The 18,911-nt window shown below is 42.9% G+C and overlaps 1 protein-coding gene across 4 annotated transcripts in view; it reads right to left on the reverse strand.

Moving 5' to 3' along the window:
• TDRD5 (tudor domain containing 5) overlaps positions 1-18,792 on the reverse strand; it is an 86,759-nt gene extending 67,967 nt beyond the window's left edge. For 2 of the 4 annotated variants that reach the window (XM_038542352.1, XM_038542349.1), the window contains exons 1-4: positions 18,660-18,792; positions 12,775-13,012; positions 11,616-12,023; positions 8,688-8,884 (exon numbers count right to left, since the gene is read on the reverse strand). In XM_038542352.1, coding sequence (XP_038398280.1) covers positions 8,688-8,884; positions 11,616-12,023; positions 12,775-13,006 — 837 coding nt within the window. In that variant the 5' untranslated portion in view covers positions 13,007-13,012; positions 18,660-18,792. Of the gene's footprint in view, positions 1-8,687; positions 8,885-11,615; positions 12,024-12,774; positions 13,013-13,440; positions 13,459-13,541; positions 13,650-18,659 lie in introns of those variants that run through there. The other 2 variants (XM_038542350.1, XM_038542351.1) reach the window with 2 other exon arrangements.
• Positions 18,793-18,911: the final 119 nt, after the last annotated feature.

Below are 18,911 nucleotides of genomic sequence, written 5' to 3' on the forward strand. Positions count from 1 at the left end.
TATATACTAGCAACATTAACTAGAAAATAAAATACCCATATGAAAAATGTGGGGATAAAGTTTAACAGAAGATATGCAGGCCTTGGGTATTTAAACTATAAAAGAGTACTGAAACATTAAAGACATAACTGGAGAAATATACTATGCTCATGGATCAGCAGGTTCAATATTGCTAAGATAACAATTCTCCCCAAATTTATGTATAGGTCCAATGTAATTCTAATGAAAATCACAAGAGGCATATTTATTTTTGGTAGAAATTAACAATCAAATTAAATTTATATGAAAATGCAAAGAACCTAGAATAGTAAAGCAATCTGAAAAAGAGCAAAGTTGTAAGACTTAACTATATAATTTTAAGATGTTATAAAGCTAGAGTAATCAAGATAGTGTGGTACTGCCAAAAGCACATGTAAATCAGTGGACCAGAAACAGAAAGTCCTGAAACCTACACATATGAGAGGTCAATAGATTTGAAAGAGGTGCCAAAGTAATAAGGTAGTTAGCAAGGAAAACAGTGTTTTTCAAAAAAGAGTGCTAGAGGCATTAGCTATTCATTGCAAAAAACTTTGATCGATATTGGTACCTTATATAAAAATTAACTTGAAATGAATAGAACTAAAAATTAAAATCATAAAACTGGTAGAAGAAAACACAGAACATTTTTGTGACCTTATATTCAACAAAGATTACATAGGCAAGAATCAAAAGAAAAATATAAATAAATTAGATTTCATCACAATTAATGGCTTCTGCTTCACTCAAGACAGAACTAAGGAAATGAGGTAAGTACAGACCAGGAGAAAGCATTTGCAAAACATGTCTCTGGTAAAGGACTTGTACCTATTCATATATAATTCTTCCATATCAACACAAATCTCAATTTTTAAGAATGAGCAAAGGATATAAAGAGACACTTTAATGAAGATTAACAAATGGCAAACATGCATATGAAAAGATGCCCAACATTATTCATCATTAGAGAAATTCCAATTAAAATCATAATGAAATACCACTACAAACCCAAATGATTAGTAATTTTTAAATTGACAATATTAAATGTTAACAAAGATGCAGCTAAAACTCTCATACGTAGCTCATGAGGATGTAAAACCATACAGCCATTTAAGAAGCCAGTTTGGCAATTTCTTATAAAGGCAAACATACACTTACTGAATGACCCAACAATCCTACTTCTAGGTGTTTATCCAAGAGAAATGAACTCTACAGTCATACAAAGTAAAGGCAAATGTTCACAGTAGCTTTATTTACATAAATATCCCAAACAGGAAATAACCCAAATATCATGTAAGGGGAATAGATAACAAATTGAGGCATATCAATACCATGGAATGACAAAGTAACTACTGATGCTTTCTGATGAATCTCAAAAGCATTGTGCTAAGTTAAAGAAGCTAGACACAAAGGCTATATGCTATTTAATTCTATTTAGATGAAACTCTTAAAAAGTCAAACTTACAAAAAGCAGTGGTTTTTATGTCTGTGGCTATAGCTGGGAAGAGACTGACTACAAAGCAGCATAATGGAACTTTTTGAGAATATGGAAATGGTCAGCATCTTGATTTTGATGGTGATTTCCTGACTGGCTATACTGTGAAAACTCAAACTATACATTTTAAATGGATAAATTTTACTGTACATAAATTGTTACCAAAGCTAATTTTTTTTAGTTCTAGAGGAAAGGCACTTTTATGTCTTGAATTTAATTTCCATGTGCTTATGCCGAGCTCTACTTAAATTGTCATCTTGCATGGATTGAGGAGGAAAATGGTAGAGGAGTAAGGGACCCTACTTTCATCTGGTCCCTGGAATTTTCAGCTAGGTAGCTATCAAATCATACTGAACACCTGTGAACTCAACCGGAGATCTAAGAAAAGAATTGCTGCAATTATATAAAGAGAAAAGTGGCCACTTTTTGCAAAGTAGAAAGTGCAGAGAAGAGAATCTGAGGTGATATATTAGAAGATAAGCCCTTGGGTGGGGGGGGGGGGGGGTTGGCTACCAGAAAGTGATACAGCAGCAGAGCACAAAATGGAACTTTTAGAAATCTGCTCTAGTGGGGAACGTTCCTGCCTGAAAGGTGCTCAGAGGGCAAAATCCTAGGTGAGACAGTGTGGTCTCAGGATGCCCGGGGTCAGAGAAAGAACACAGGTGCCTGCCTGTAGCAGAGTTCCCAAGCATCAGAGCGGGGAAGCCAGCTGCAATCAGCAAGCCCAGGAGTGGGCTTTCAGCTCAGAACTGCCATAAACCACAAATTGTGGCATGAATGGGCAACTGCTCTGTGAGCAGGGGCCCAGCAAGAGGCAGAACCGTGGGGAGACCCCCTCCTTGCCCTGGGAGGAGCAGTGGGGATGCATGCTGCAGGAAGTCTATAAAGTTTGGAGATTGGAAACAGGGTCACATGCCTGAGATAAAAATGCTCAGTCACAGGCAGGGTGAACACGGAGTACAGACAGAAACCAGGGAGACAAGAGTAACTGATCACTTTTCCTGAGAGCGCACTGAAGAGTGGGGGCACAAACTTTCATCTCCAGGGCTAGAGATGGGGGTCCATTTTCATTTCTACCCCCCTCCCCCAAGTGGTACAGAAAGCCTTTAGGGAACAAATGCCACATAGAGAAACCTGAGGCAGTTTACACTGAGCCCTGCCCCACCCCACCCCTCTGGGGGCAAGGGCGGTACAATCCTGACCTGGCCAAAGATACTTGAGAATCAGTACAACAGGCCCTAACCCCAGAAGACCAGGAGGAACATCTGGCTAATACCAAGTTTACTGGTCACACACAACTGCAAAACTCCAGTGCTAGAGTAAAACGGTATATAGAATTCAGGGGGGTTTATTTTCATGATCTTTGTTCTCTCATTCATCTCTTCTTCTCCAGACAGAATGACAAAATGGAAAAACTCATCCCAGAAAAGAGAACAAGAGGCAGTACTAACTGCCAGGGACTTAATCAGTATGGCTATAACTAAGATGTCCGAGCTAGAATTTTTATTTATTTTTTATTTTTTTTAAAGATTTTATTTATTTATTCATGATAGTCACACAAAGAGAGAGAGAGAGAGAGAGAGAGAGAGAAAGAGAGGCAGAGACACAGGCAGAGGGAGAAGCAGGCTCCATGCAGGGAGCCCGACGTGGGATTCGATCCCGGGTCTCCAGGATCGTGCCCTGGGCCAAAGGCAGGCGCCAAACCATTGCGCCACCCAGGGATCCCTAGAATTTTTAATAATGATTATAAAGATACTAGCTGGGTTTGAAAAAAGCATAGGAGACATTAGAGAATCTCTTTCTGGAGAAATACAAGAACTAAAATCTAAGCAGGTCGAAATCAAAAAAGGTTTTACTGAGATGCAATCAAAATGGAGGCTCTAGGAACACCTGGGTGGCTCAGCGGTTGAGTGTCTGTCTGCCTTTTGCTCAGGCTGTGATCCTGGGGTCCTGGGATCGAGTTCCACAGGGGATTCCCTGTGGGAAGCCTGCTTCTCCCTCTGCCTATGTCTCTGCCTCTCTGTGTCTCTGATGAAAAATAAAATCTTTAAAAAAAAAAAATGGCTCTAACTGCTAGGATAAACAAAGAAGAATGAATCAGTGATATACAAGATAAGACAGAGAACCATGAAACTGAGAAAAAGAGATAAACTACTAGATCATGAGGGGAGAATTCAAGAGATAAGTGATACTATAAAGTGGAACAATATTAGAATAATTAGGGTCCCAGAGAAAGAGGAAAGAAAGGGGTAGGGAGCATAAGGTGTATAAGAGCAAATTGTGGCAGAGAACTTCCCAAATCTGAAGAAGGAAATAGCCATTGAAGTCCAGGAAGCACAGAGAACCTCCCTCAAAAATCAATAAAAATAGGTTAACACCTCAACGTAATAGTGAAGCTTACAAATTTCAGAGACAAAGAGAAAATCCTTAAAGCAGCTTGAGGGGCAAGAGGTCCTTAACCTACAAAGGAAGAAAGAGATGGCTGGCAGCAGGCCTATTCAGAGAGACCTGGCAGGCCAGAAAGGACTGGCATGATACATTCAGGGTTCTAAATGAGAAAAATACGCAACCAAGAAAACTTTATCCAGTAAGGTTGTCATTTTGAGTAGGAGGAGAGATAAAGAGCTTTCAGGACAATCAGAAACTAAAAGAATTTGTGATCACTAAACCAGCCCCTGCAAGAAATATTAAAGAGGATCCTTTAAGTGAAAAGAGCCCAAAAGCAATATGGACCAGAAAGCAACAAAAACAATAAACAGAAACAGTGACTTTACAGGTAATACAATGGTACTAAATTAAATTCATATCTTTCAATAGTTACTCTGAATGTAAATGAGCTAAATGCTCCAATCGAAAGACACAGGGTATCAGATAAAAAAGCAAGACCCACTGATCTGCTCTGTCTAGAAGAGACTCATTTTAGATCTAAAGATAGCACCAGATTGAAAGTGAAGGGGTAGAGAACCATTTATCATGCTAACGGACATCAAAAGAAATCTGGAAGAAATGGATGGATTCCTAGAAACTTACAAAATACTAGAACTAAAACAGAAAGAAATAAAAAACCTGACAGACCCATAACCAGCAAGGAAATTGAAGCAGTAATCAAAATCTCCCAATAAACAAGAGCGCAGGGCCCAATGTCCTCCCAGGGGAATTCTATCAAACATTTAAAGAATTAATATCTATTCTTTTAAAGCTGTTTCAAAAAAATAGAAACAGCTGCATGAGGCCAGCATACCTTGATCCCAAAACTAGACAAAGATCCCACCAAAATGAAGAATTACAGACCAATATCCCTGATGAACACAGATACAAAATTCTCATCAAGATACTAGCCAATAGGATCCAACAGTACATTAAAAGGATTATTTACCACGACCAAGTGGGATTTATTCCTGGGCTGCAAGGATGGCTCAACATCTACAAATCATTGTGATATATTATATTAATAAAAGAAAGGACAAGAACCCTATGGCCCTCTCAATAGATGCAGAAAAATGCATTTGACAAAGTATAGCATCCCTTCTTAAAATTCTCCACAGTGTAGGCATAGAGGGAACACCCCTCAATATCATAAAAGCCATCTACAAAAACTCCACGGCAAACATTCTCAATGGGGAAAAACTGAGAGCTTTTACCCTAAGGTCAGGAACACAACAGGGATGCCCACTCTTACCACTGTTGTTCAACATAGTACTAAAGGTCCTAGCCTCAGCAAACAGCAAAAAGAAATAAAAGGTATCAGAATAGGTAGAGAAGTCCTCAGATTATCACTCTTCACAGAAGACATGATACTTTATGTGGAAAAACCCAAAAGACTCCCCCCAAAACTGCTAGAACTCAGACAGGAATTCAGCAACATGACAGGATATAAAATTAATGCACAGAAATCAGTTGCATTTCTATACACTAACAATGAGACAGAAGAAGGAGAAATGAAGGGATGCCTGGGTGATTCAGTCAGCTAAATGTCTACCTTCAGCTCAGGTTATAATCCCAAGGTCCTGGGATCAAGACCACATTGGGCTCCCTGCTCAGTGGGGAACCTGCTTCCATCCTCTCCCTTTCCTTCTCCCTCTGCTGCTCTGTCTCTCTAATAATTAAAATCTTTTTTAAAAAGAGAGAGAAATTAAGCAATCAATCCCATTTACAACTGTACCAAAAACCAGAAGATACCTAGGAATAATCCTAACCAAGGAGGTAAAGGATCTGTATTCTGAAAAATACAGAACACTCATGAAACACATTGAGGAAGACATACACAAAAAAAAAAAATGGAAAAACATTCCATGTTCATGGACTGGAAGAATATTGTTAAAATGTCTATGCTTCCCAGAGCAATCTACATATTCAATGCAATCCCTATCAAAGTATCATCAACTTTTTTCACAGAGCTGGAACAAACAATCCTAAAATTTCTTTGGAACCAGAAAAGACCCTGAATAGCCAAAGTAATGTTGAAAAAGAAAACCAAAGCTGTGGCATAACAATTCCAGACTTTAAACTCTATTACAAGGCTGTAATTATCAAGACAGTATGGTACTGGCACAAAAATAGACACATAGATCAATGGAACAGAATATAGAACCCATAAACAGACCCTCAACTCTATCATCAACTAATCTTCAACAAAGCAGGCAAGAATATCCATAAGAAAAAAAGACAGTCTCTTCAACAAATAGTGTTGGGAAAATTGGACAGCCACATGCAGAAGAATGAAACTGGACCATTTTCTTACACCATACCCAAAAATAAACTCAAAATGGATGCAAGACCTAAATGTGAGACAGGAATACATTAAAATCATAGGGGAGAACACAGGCAGCAAACTCTGCGACCTTGGCTGTAGCAACTTCTTGCTAGACACCTCTCCAAAGACAAGGGAAACAAAGGCAAAAATTGATTACCAGGACCTCATCAAGATAAAAAGCTTTTGCATAACAAAGGAAACAATCCACAAAACAAACCACCAACTGAATAGGAGTAGATATTTACAAATGTTTTATCAGATAAAGGGCTAGTATCCAAAAAGCTATAAAGAATTTATCAAACTCAACACCCAAAGAATAATCCAATCAAGAAATGGGAAGACATGAACAGACATTTCTCCAAAGAAGACATACAAATGGCCAACAGACACATGATAAAATGCTCAACATCATCGGGCATCAGGGAAACACAAATCAAAACAATGAGATACCCACCTCACACCAGTCAGATGGGTAAAATTAACAAATCAGGAAATGACAGATGTTGGCAAGGATGCGGAGAAAGGGGAATCCTTTTACACTGTTGGTGGGAACACAAACTGGTACAGCTACTCCGGAAAACAGTATGGAGGTTCCTCAAAAAGTTAAAAATAAAGGGTGCCTGGATGGCTTAATCAGTTAAGCATCTGCCTTCAGCTCAGGTCATGATCCAGGGTCCTGGGATCAAGTCCTGCCTCGGGCTCCCTGCTCAGAGAGCCTGCTTTTCCCTTTCCTTCTCCCTCTCCCTGCCACTTCCCTTGCTTGTATGCATTCTGTCAAATAAATATATATAATCTTTAAATTAAAAAAAAAAAGTTAAAAATAGAGCTACCCTATGACCCAGCAATTACACTTCTAGGTATACAAATGTAGTGATCCAAAGGGGCACCTGAACCCCAATGATGATAGCAGCAATGTCCACAGTAGCCAAACTACAGAAAGAGCCCAGATGTCTATCAACAGATGAATGGATAAAGAAGATGTGATATATTCTCATTCTCTCTCTCACACACACACACACACACACACACACGAACACACACAGGAATATTACTCAGCCATCAAAAAATGAAAGCTTGCCACTTGCAATGATGTGGATGGAACTAGAAGATACTTTGAAAAGTAAAATGTCAATTGGAAAAAGATAATTATATGATTTTACTCATACATGGAATTTGAGAAACAAAACAGCATAGAGGAACATAGAGGAAGGAATGGAAAAATAAAACAAGACATAATCAGAGAGGAAGACAAACTAAGAAACTGAACCATAGGAAACAAATTGAGAGATGCTAGAGGGGACAGAGTGGGGGAATGGGGTAACTGGATGATGGGCATTAAGGAAGGCGCTTGATGTAATGAGCACTGAGTGTTATATAAGACTGATGAATCACTGAACTCTACCTCTGAAATAATACACATTATACATGTTAATTGAATTTAAATAAAATATAATTTTTAAAAATGAAAAAAGTTGCTATCTTGCTAATTTAATGAGCTTTTGTTGGTTATATTCTAGTAGCTTTTATTCAAAAATCCTTCATTGTATACATAATCAAAAAAAAAAAAATACCAGCACTGCAGTGCTCAGGGCCAACCATTCAAGTAACGATATTCATGAGTTAAAGTTGCAAATACACTTTCAGGATTTTGGTGAGAAGCTGGAACTAGAGAGAGATTTGGGGGTCATCTGCAGAAAATACAAGTATCCCTCGCTTTTCAAAAGTTCACACTATGCCACTTTGTTTTTATGAAGGATATTGGGTTAGTTCTTGTTTTTGCTAACCCAAAGAATCAAAAGAGGATTTTCACTTTTAGCAAAAAAAAAAAAAAAAAAAGGCCAAAAGTGAAAACAGCATCCAGCATTTGTTTTTCAGTGAGTAGTTATAGAGGCAGTGTGAGCCTGAGCAAGAATGGCACTGCCAACCTCCTCCTGCAAGAACTATATTGAGCTTCAAACCGCCATAGCTTTCAACTGTGCTTTATCTCCACAATTAGCAAGATGTGTACTTAAGGTATCAGAAAAACCATTAGCAAGATATGTCATAAGGTATCAGAAAAGCCCACTAGAGATTATTTTGAAGGTCTGGGTATGCTCAAAATGTTTTCCATATAAATTAATGGTAATTGCTTCTTTGCTTTGTTTACACCATTTCAACTTTGACGGGTTTCAGAGGAACACTACTTTCAAACAGGAGAGGAAACCTATTGTAGAAATCATATGAATTGATAAAACTGCTCTTTTCTCACTGCCACCTCTTATTAGCTAATAATCCCCAAAACCATAGAAAATGCTGAAGTTAAATCTGAAATGACTTGAATTTTAAAAGATGAGCTTTTCCATCAGATCTAAGTAATAAAAAAAAAAAAACACTGAATTTAAACACATTTTTGGTGTATTTATAACCCCAAATCAGATAACTTACCTGGTTTAATTTTTCAGTGTGATTCAGCCTTGAAGTCTCTACTACATTTGACTTAAAAGTCTTTTCTGCATTCAATATTTGCTTTGGTGGTTCCATGTTTGAAGTAGGTTGTGAAAAGCAAGCCTTTGCAACTGGGGAGCCTGTGGAGTATGAGCCTTGTTGTTTCATTCTAAAAGGCTGGGTAAACATTTTACCTCCTTTTGTGAATAAAAAGAAAAGCAGAGAAAAGTTATCACAATTTCTACTTTATTTTCTGGTAGTTTTTTTTTTTTAATTTTTTTTCAATTTTTATTTATTTATGATAGAGAGAGAGAGAGAGAGAGAGGCAGAGACATAGGCAGAGGGATAAGCAGGCTCCATGCACCGGGAGCCTGATGTGGGATTCGATCCCGGGTCTCCAGGATCATGCCCTGGGCCAAAGGCAGGCGCCAAACCGCTGTGCCACCCAGGGATCCCTATTTTCTGGTAGTTATATAAAGAGGCTACTGTGACCTAACTGTCCTCAACTTGGAAATAACTAAGGAAAGTATGCTTATATTTTCATATTGTCAAATAAAATTTACATACAATGGGAAAAAGGAGTCAGCTATAGAAGAAAACCATGAGGCTCCTAAGTATGTTACTGAAAAGGTTGGGGCTACCTAAAAACTCCACTTAAGGCCACCTGAGTATAATTAGAGGCAAGTTTCAATAGGTAAAAACCCAAAAAGCTGTATCCTGCTTAGGAGGCCACAAAGTCTCTGAATAAGGAGTCTGCTTAAAACTATGTTCTCAGGGCTCCTGGTAGCTCAGTCGGTTATCTCAGGGTCCTGGATTGAGTCCCATGTCAGGCTCACTGCTCAGCAGCAAGTCCACTTGTCCCTCTGTCCCTCCCTTCGCTTGTGCTCTCACATACTCTCTCAAATAAATAAAATCTTAAAACTATGCTTCTCAAACCAAACAATCACCTAGTAGTATGGGGGCAGGGAAGGAGGAATAAAACAGCTATAAAATAAAGGATTTTCTGGAGTACAGATTTTCTTTCTTCAAGATTTGTAGGGAGGGAATTAGCACTGGAGAGATATATGCTGATGTACAACACGAACAATTTATCATTAGACTTCATTACAGCCTAGTTCTTTACCGTAAGATCAAGCTCACTCACACACAAAATTGTTTCCAATATATCCTGATGACAGGAAGAAGGGTCTCCAGGTGGGAAATATGAGCAATCCGGTCACTAAGAAGGAATATCACTTCCCCCATTCAGTAAGTTGGCAAACTGCTTTCTACAGGTCAACTTCTTGAAAGTTTAACAGCATGATGAGTTTGTGTCCCTAAGTTTGAGCAACTCAAGAATATTGGCTGTATTGATGGTCCAGGGCTCAACTCAAAACACTCACTGGCCCCTGCAGTCTTCCCTGACCAGAACATGTAAACACTGTAGGTATCTTCATCAAATTATACTTCCTATATCACAGTTTAAGTACTGGTTTCTACACTTAGGACTTTCTCATGGTTTCATCTACATTAATCTAAATTCAGATTTTAGGGAAAAAGTAAAATCACTGAAAAGGCATAGAAATTCCCCCCAAACAGACTCAGTGTATAGATTCTGTACTGTCAAGGGTCTAGGAAGGCACTATACAAATGATCACATTGGTCTTTTGGGTCTTTGAGAGAGAGAGTGATTCAGGAATGAAAGGTACAGCATAGAGAATACAGTCAATGGTATGGTAACAACCTCGCAGCTACACTGTCTGTGGTGAGCACAGCTTAAGTACAAAGTTGTCAAATCACTGTTGCTCACCTGAAACTAAAGTAATGTTGCAGGTCAACTGTACTTCCATAAACATATATATAAAAACCAAAAACAAGAGGGACAATGATTGGGTAAGAAAAGTACTGGATGAGGAGCACCTGGGTGGCTCAGCAGGCTAAGCTCAGGTCATGAGCCTGAAGCTGAGCTCCCTGCTCAGCAGGGAGCCTGCTTCTCCCACTCCAGCTCCCCTTGCTTGTGCTCTCTCACTTGCTCTCTTTCAAATAAAATCTTTTTAAAAAAAATTTTAAAAAGGGACGCCTGGGTAGCTCAGCAGCTGAGCATCTGCCTTCGGCTCAGGACACGATCCCAGAGTTCCGGAATCGAGTCCCACATCGGGCTCCTGCATGGAGCCTGCTTCTCCTCCCTCTGCCTATGTCTCTCCCTCTGTGTCTCAGATGAATAAATAAATAAATAAAATCTTTAAAAAATAAATTTTAAAAATTAAAAAGAAAAGCACTGGATGAACAGTATTAAGAGCTGAGTATCTAACCGTGGCTGTAATATTTTTCTAGCATGTGACTTTGGAAAAGTCATTTAACTTTCCTGAGCTTTCTTGTCTTTATCTCTAAGATTGGGTTATTCACCCTTCTATGGTGTAGCAATGAGAAACCAAGGTCAAATGCTAATTAAGGTGGTTATCACTACACTATATAAATTATTTCAGTGATCTTTTCAGATACCAAAGATCTGCGTCAGCAAAAATCAGATGGCAAATGCTACTGACTAGTATAATTTTTTAAACTCTTCATTTTCCACATTATATCTTTACACACATAGGACTCATATTCATTTACAGTGTTTCAGAAAAAGCAGATCTTGTGTTTTTATAATAACAGCTACCACTTACTATAACCTTATTAAAACGCCAGGCACTTTTCAGACGTCATCTCAGGTAATCCTCAACACAGCTACAAGAGACAAGTATTATTATTCCTATTCTAAAGAGGAAGAAACTAAGCCTTGGACGTTTTAAGTAACCTGTGCAAGATGACTCAGCCAGCAAGTCGGAGAGCCAGGATGCAACTTCAACAAACTCTGGGAGCTTGGGCATTACGTACTTCTACTGCTGCCATGACTGCTCAAAAACTGCTAACCCACAATACAGTAACTAACACTAACATGCTTACCTGCTGGCCATCCTCTCTGCTTTTCCTCTGATATGCTCCTCTTTAGCATCAACAAAGAGCCTGCTCTGGTCTGCTCTACAGAAATGACATCCGAGGCAGCATTAAGCACTTCAAACATAGAGAGGAATCCATACTGCACGTACTGGAATGAACGTCCAAATCGTCTGGCAAATGCCTTCTCAAAATCAGAAAGGAGAACGGGAGATAACGCCAAGAGGTCTTTCAACTCACTCTTCACAACTGCTGGAAGAATGGGGGGCACCCTTCCTCGGTAAGGTACTCGCCGACGGGAGCTCGACCCAGAGCAAACACTGGGCCTTCCCTTCTGCATGGAGTTTCGAACCTTATGGCTGCTCCTCTGTTTTGCCACTAAATTTGCTATTCCTTTGGTGGATTCATCTGGAATGGCTAAGGAGGTGTGAAAAAAGAAATCCTATTTAGGTGAAAATGTAACTCCTTCCTTTATCCTTTGCATCTGTGGTTACAGAGACAATTTTTAACTCTCTTAAGGAGCTGTGTATCTAGGTAGCATGAAAAATGTGAACCCTTGGTTCCTTCATTTCTTGTAGTTTCCATAACCACTGGTTAGCTCCTCTACCAGAGGATGTGGACAAAAAGATAAAGCACAATATTTAGCATCACTGCTGACCGCTGTAATATCTGAATCTCTCAAGATGAACTTCCCTGCAATGTTTTGTGACCCATGAAATTCAAAACAGGAGTTCATGTTTTCCCCATTGTTATGCTTCTCACAATTTAGGACGGTGATATCCTGACATTGTATGTAAAAGTGTAGTTTTTGCGAATGCACCTTTTTCTGGGGAAAGATTTCTTGATTTTGCTATAGCTTTCACTCTGCCCACAACCTCAAAAGTAACCATGAACCCTCCCCACCCCTCTCAAAATATTAAAATCCTCTCCCTGGGATGCAGAATCGCTAATGTGCAGGATAGCTGCTACAACAGTTCCAAGTTTTTAATTCCGGTCAGTAAAGACCAGGGCCATATTGGTTTCAGGGGTACAAACTAATGATCCAACTATTCCATACGTCACCCTGTGCTCACCACGAGTGCATCCCTTAATCCCCATCACCTACTTATTTGCTAGGATGATGCCTTACTGCGTGTTCTTGCTCGAAGACCTCAAATCCTAAGCTTACCTCTCAGTATTATAGTACCATCCCCACAGGGAGAGACAGTGACCACGTCAGGCATGTCCAACACCAGCTCCATAGTGGACCGATAGCCAAGGATTCGGAGTGGTAAGTGGTTGCCAACCATCAAAAGGTACTCCTTTTCCAGCTGCTGCGGGGTCAAACCGTCTTTGGTGGAAATGAGAAGCGACCTTATTTCTTTTCTCAGGCATTCCTGTACGCGCTCCTGCTCGGACATTGCACCCTACCAGACAGATGCAAGATAGAAACGTTGGTCATGAGAAAAGCAGGCCCGTCCAAGCTGTGTGTTGGGGCGGGGCGGGGGGGGGGGGAGCTAGAAGGATCAACAGCGGACTACTAGCAACAACCAAAAGGCGACTTCTAAAGCCGATAAAGCTGAAGCAAAATCGTGACAATTCACACTCTGCATCATCAAGCCGCGCTGACGGCCCTGCCCCCGGCTAGTGGGTTTGGAAGTCCACGTTCCGGGCCCGGTTTCTGTCGTTCGTGCGCTTGCTCCTGAGGCACGGACAAGGGCTTGCGGGGGGTAGCAGCCGACCCCGCCAACCTCGCCCCGGCCCGCCCCCGGGACCAGGCCTGCGGCGGCCGCGCCCCCACCCACGTCCACCAGCCCCTCCGAGCTCGGCCCGGGGGCCCCGCCGCGCCCGCGACCTCTCTCCCCGGGGGCCCGAGCGCCGTGGGGGGCTCTGCCGCCCGCCGCCCCGAGGGCCGTCCACGCCGCGGGCTGGCCGGCGGTGGAGCGCGCCCCTCACCCGAGTCGCCCCCGGGCGCGGGCGCGGGCGCGGGGCTGCCGTTGGGGCGCGGGGAGTCGAGGCGCTCTCCCGCTCTCCCGCCCGCTCTCCCGCCCGCCGGGGACCAGCAGCGCCGCGGCGCCCCCGCGCCTGCGCACCAGGGCCCGAGGGCGGCCGGCGAGCGGCGCGGCGCCGCGTTCCAGCCCCGAGGGCGCGCGGCCGGTGGGACGGTTGGCGGGGGGCGGGGGGCGTGCGGGGCTCCCGGCGCCGACCTCCTCCGACGTGACTGGGAGTCGGGAGGTGGGGCTGCGGCTCCACAAGGTCCCCGGTCACCTCGCCGGCCGGCGGGCGGGGGCGGGGCCGGGGGCGCCCTAGGGGCCGGCAGGTGCGCGGAGGGGGAGGGGGCCCCGAGGTTCTGAACCTGGGCGTGCCTCCCAACCACCTGCGGAGCTTATTTAAGCGGGGGGGGCGGGCGGGGATGACACCCAGGTCCGATCAGCGGAGACTGATGGCGCAAGCCTGACGCTGCTGTCGGCGCGGTGGAGAACCCCTCCAGAGCCAGAGCGCCTTGAGCTCCCGGAGTGCAGCGGGTGGGGCGCCGAGAGCTTCTGGAATGAGGGGGAAGAAGCTTCCAGGTGCCACTGCAAGCAAACTGAGCTGGGAAACCGAAGACAATGGATTTGAAGAAATAGCCTGGGGATGTGTTAACTGGATAGGTGGAACGAGCCACGTGTATAAAGTCCTTGAAAACCAGAAAAGCAGTTTAAGAGGTACAGAAAAAGAGGCACGACATAATGACCTCAAAATGTCCAATCGAATTAAAGAAACACGACAAACCAAAACATAACAGAGGAATTCGAATTACAAATTACAAAGAAAACCTGTGCACACACATGAATTTTATTTCCCATCTAAAATTCGACGTTAATCGTTAATCCAAAAAAGCTCCGGGAACAAAATGTTCCATCAGCGAGCCAGTTACATTGAGGAATCCCTGAAAGACAAATAATAGATTTATGGCCTTGTTTATAGCAGAAGAGACACGGCAACAAAAAAGGAAGATGATGAGACGTGAAAAATGGATCCAGACGTTCCAACATCCGAATGACATGTCATAGAAGCGACAGAAAGAATGGTGGTGGGGTTTGGGGAGTCTAAAAAGAAGGCAAGTGTCCCAGATGTGAAGAAAAACAGTTTCAGGTTAATAAGGCCCACTGAGTCCCTAGATTAACTAAAGAAAAATGATCCCATCCTCTAGACATAGCCTAGAAGAATGGGAATCAAGTGCAGGAAAAGACAAGACTTTGTCAGACATGTAAGCTTCAGAAAGCTTATCTCACTAACTTGAGAATGACTCCTGTGAAGTGAACAATGAATTGAAAAAACATCCCAGGGATCCCTGGGTGGCTCAGCGGTTTAGCACCTGCCTTTGACCCAGGGCGTGATCCTGGAGACCCGGGATCGAATCCCACGTCGGGCTCCCGGTGCATGGAGCCTGCTTCTCCCTCTGCCTGTGTCTCTGCCTCTCTCTCTGTGTGACTATCATAAATAAATAAAAATTAAAAAAAAAAATCCCAGATTCTCATCCCCAATTATTTGAGATAACAACTACCACATATTGAGCACTTAACTTGATGCTCTTCACAAAGAGTATCTAATTTTATTCCCAGTTATTCTTAGAGAAATATAATTATGATCCCCACTTTAAAGAAACGATATACAGACATGAACAGAGATAATAAAGAGTGGTAGTCTGTGGTATTCATGTAGAGAAAGAAAAATAGACCAATGGACAGGAAAGAGAACTTAGAAACAGGCTGCCCTCTACTTTTGAGGTACCTGGTATATGACAGAAGCAGCATTTCAAGATACTAGGTAAATGATGGAGTATTCAGCAAATGACACTGGGGAAATATGCTCTCTGTATGAAAATAAAATTAGATCCTTACTTACACCACATGAAAAAACATTTTCCAAGTGGGCTAAAGAACTAATTGTGAAAAGTAAACTTTATACTTTCGGAAATAAACATAGATGATATTTTTAATGAATTCATTGTTAGGGATAACAAGTTCCTAAACAAGATGCATAAGCACAAACTGTGAAAAGAGAAGGATCGACTACACTAATTTAAAATTAAATACTTCTGCCAAATAAAGAGTGGTAGGCAATAAAAACAGAACGCTTATGACTGAATCTAGAAAGGTATTGGTGCATAATGTGAAAAAAAAAGAGATCTTTAAAAAGATATTCTGGAGCTAAATCCCAGATCAATAACTCCAAACCAAGTGTCAGGGGCTGTTTGTGTTACTCAGGTAAGGAGATCCCATTAAAGAGTAGCGGCAATTAGAGCCATCGCTGGCTTGGGTTTACAATAATGCACTGCCCTCTGTGGTGGCTAATCTGGGAAGTGAATGGGAATGAGGTGGGAACAATCACACCAGCATCTTCCATGCCTTTGAGGATGACACTCGCCTCTGCAATTCTCCAGGTATATGGTAATGCTTTTGATGTATTATTTAGCCCTCCAATTGGCATTTCCAACCAGAAATAACCCTCGCTTAATGAGTGAATGTGCCAACATAAGAATTGTCAGTTGCTGAGATTCCTATTCCAGTTATTCACTTGGCAAGTAGGGTACATAACCACAGCATGAACTCACAGTCCCACCAGCCCTATCCCAAGGTGAACCTGGCCTGGAATTCATCACCCAACCCCTACAAGCTCAGAATGTTAATGGCAAACAGTGACATTTTTGGTCCCAGAAATTAGCGTCGGTTTAGAACTAGCAAGTGATAGTCACTGAAAAAAGAAAATGTCCTTTTCTTCAGAGCAGTTATCCTAAAAGGATCACGAGGCCTTTGGGGAAAAGCTGGGACAAAAGTTTGGGAGGCTTAGGGACAGTGTCTTGGCAGCATCCTTAAGAATATCTGGGCTAGGGATCCCTGGGTGACGCAGCGGTTTAGCGCCTGCCTTTGGCCCAGGGCGCGATCCTGGAGACCCGAGATCGAGTCCCACATCAGGCTCCCGGTGCATGGAGCCTGCTTCTCCCTCTGCCTATGTCTCTGCCTCTCTCTCTCTCTCTCTCTGTGACTATCATAAATAAAAATAAAAATTAAAAATATCTGGGCTACACCCAAGAGGCTCTGAATCCAGGATCTGATTTAGTTCTGGGAATAGGGTGACAAGCCCTGTCTCTCACTCGTGAGATGCCTCTGCTTCCCAGACCTGGAGTTGTGTTTTGTTGGTTTGCTTTTGTTGTTACACAAAACAGAAAGACTTAGTGGGTTGTTTGTTGAGTTCATTCCTTGGAATCCTGCCATTAATTAAGCACAAGCAGACAGTTCTGTGAGTTAGACGAATGTATTTTCCACCTGCTGCCTATGATGATGCTCAGTTAATTCTGGTAATTAGCTGGCTCCAGCTGGCCACCTCCTAGCCCGGCTTGCATCTGGGGGTGTGTTTCAATTGCAGCTGCTCCTACAGTATTGCTGTCTTAGAAAACAGCCAGGAAAGAGTTTTTGTGTGTGTGGTTGTTTTTTTTAAGCTTCTGCAGCTTGAATATTGCCTTGTGACAGGAATGAGAGGATCTGTAGATAAACAGGGAGTGGGTGAACCAAAGTTCATGACAGAACCAATATAGCATTCCTGCCTCCCAAATTTTTTTAACATTATGCCCAATTTGGGAACATTTGATGCCACTATTGTGTTCTACTTCCCACAGCAATTAGTCCAACCTTGACCAGCCCTCCTACACTTTTTATCCACTCCTGCTTCACCACTAGAAAATGACTTTGCTTGGACTCCCAGAGAACATGAAGCCTTTCGTGTATGAACCCCCTCAACTCCAATCCAAGCCTCTAAAACAGCCCTGGCTCTCATCTTTCCCCCTGGTCTCAGCAGGTGAGGGGCTGCCTTACCCATCCAGTCCACTCCTGAGTCTATCCCCCAAGTCCTCTAGGACCATAACCTTTGGCTAGGATTACCCAGTCCTGTATATTCAACATCTCCTTGTGGACTCCTTTCCTATCACAAAAAAACTATGCTCTAATTTTTTTTTATCTTACACAACACAGACACAGGGAGTGGGAGACAGAAAATTCTTTTGACCTGTATACCTCTGTAGCCATTCCTGCATGGCCAAATCCTTGAATAAACAGTCCACACGCATTTTTCCCCCACTTTTTCAACCACCATTCACTAAGCAAGGAGCCTGCTACTCTGCACAGCTTTAAGTTACTTTTACCAAAATCGTCAATAACAAATCTCATAATTGACAAATCTTAAAGATTTGTCAGTCTTTCCATCTTAGATTATCTCTGATGTTTACTCTTGGTGTCCTCTCCTTTGGTGAAAATCTCTCCTCAGTGGGTTGCTATGCTGCTGCACCAGGTTTGGCTTCCTGCTTTCTGCTCTATATCCTATTCTGATATTAAATGCCCACATACCCACAGTCTCTCCTTGTTCCTTCTCCTTTTTATTGTTCCCCTTCTGCCCGAGTGACCTTTATCACTCATGTTTTCAGCTTCGGCTGCTGCCTTCCAAAAAAGCACGTTGATATAAGCAACAAGTATCCTTCAGTTTACCAAGGACAAGCAAAAGCAGACAAATATATAACGTCAAGTAATAATAATTGCTCTTAAGAAAAATAAACCAAGGTAAGGGAGTGAGAAGGGGCTGCTTTACAGCGAGTATTTAGAAAACACTTTTGGTTAATCTCTATGACTGAGGTTTTCAAGGTGTGATTCCAGAGCAACGGCATAACCTGAGAACCTGTTAGCCATGCCAAATCTCAGGCCCCAGCCCAGACCTGTTGAATCAGAAACGGTGGCGGGGGAGCGCTGGGAGGCCAGCAAGGTGCTAACAAGCCCTCCAGGTGATTCTGATGCATGCTAAGGTGAGAACCGCCACTCCGGGGCAGTTTCCCACCCCACGTGCCACGGATACGTTACAGATGTGAAGTCTAATACTGATTTTCCCAGGCCACGAGGGCAGCTTCAGGGCTCATGGGGAAAACAGGAGCTGGGTGCCTCGGGCCCGAAGGAGCCTCCACCCAGCCTTGTCGGAGGCAACCAAGTGGGGTCAGCTGCCACGCCCGCAGGCCCCCAGGTATTAATGTACGGGCCCTTCAACACTCACTGACAGGCTCCGGGGGCTGGTGCTGAAGGATCTACTGCTTCAGGGCCGCCCTGTGGCTGAGGACCTGAGGATGAAGGTCCCTGGGAGGGCCCCAAAAGAGGCTGCGCGGCGCGAGGGGCGGGGCCGGGAGGCGGGGCGGGGCTGGGGGCGGGGCCGGGACTGGGGGCGGGGCCGGGGCTCCACCCCGCACTCCTGCAGCTTCCACTCCAGCTGCGGCTGGCTGGGCGGTGCTTACTGCTCCCCAAAGTTCCC

The sequence above is a fragment of the Canis lupus genome, chromosome 7 (assembly GCF_011100685.1).
Source record: "Canis lupus familiaris isolate Mischka breed German Shepherd chromosome 7, alternate assembly UU_Cfam_GSD_1.0, whole genome shotgun sequence".
In the NCBI taxonomy this organism is placed as follows: Eukaryota; Metazoa; Chordata; class Mammalia; order Carnivora; family Canidae; genus Canis; species Canis lupus.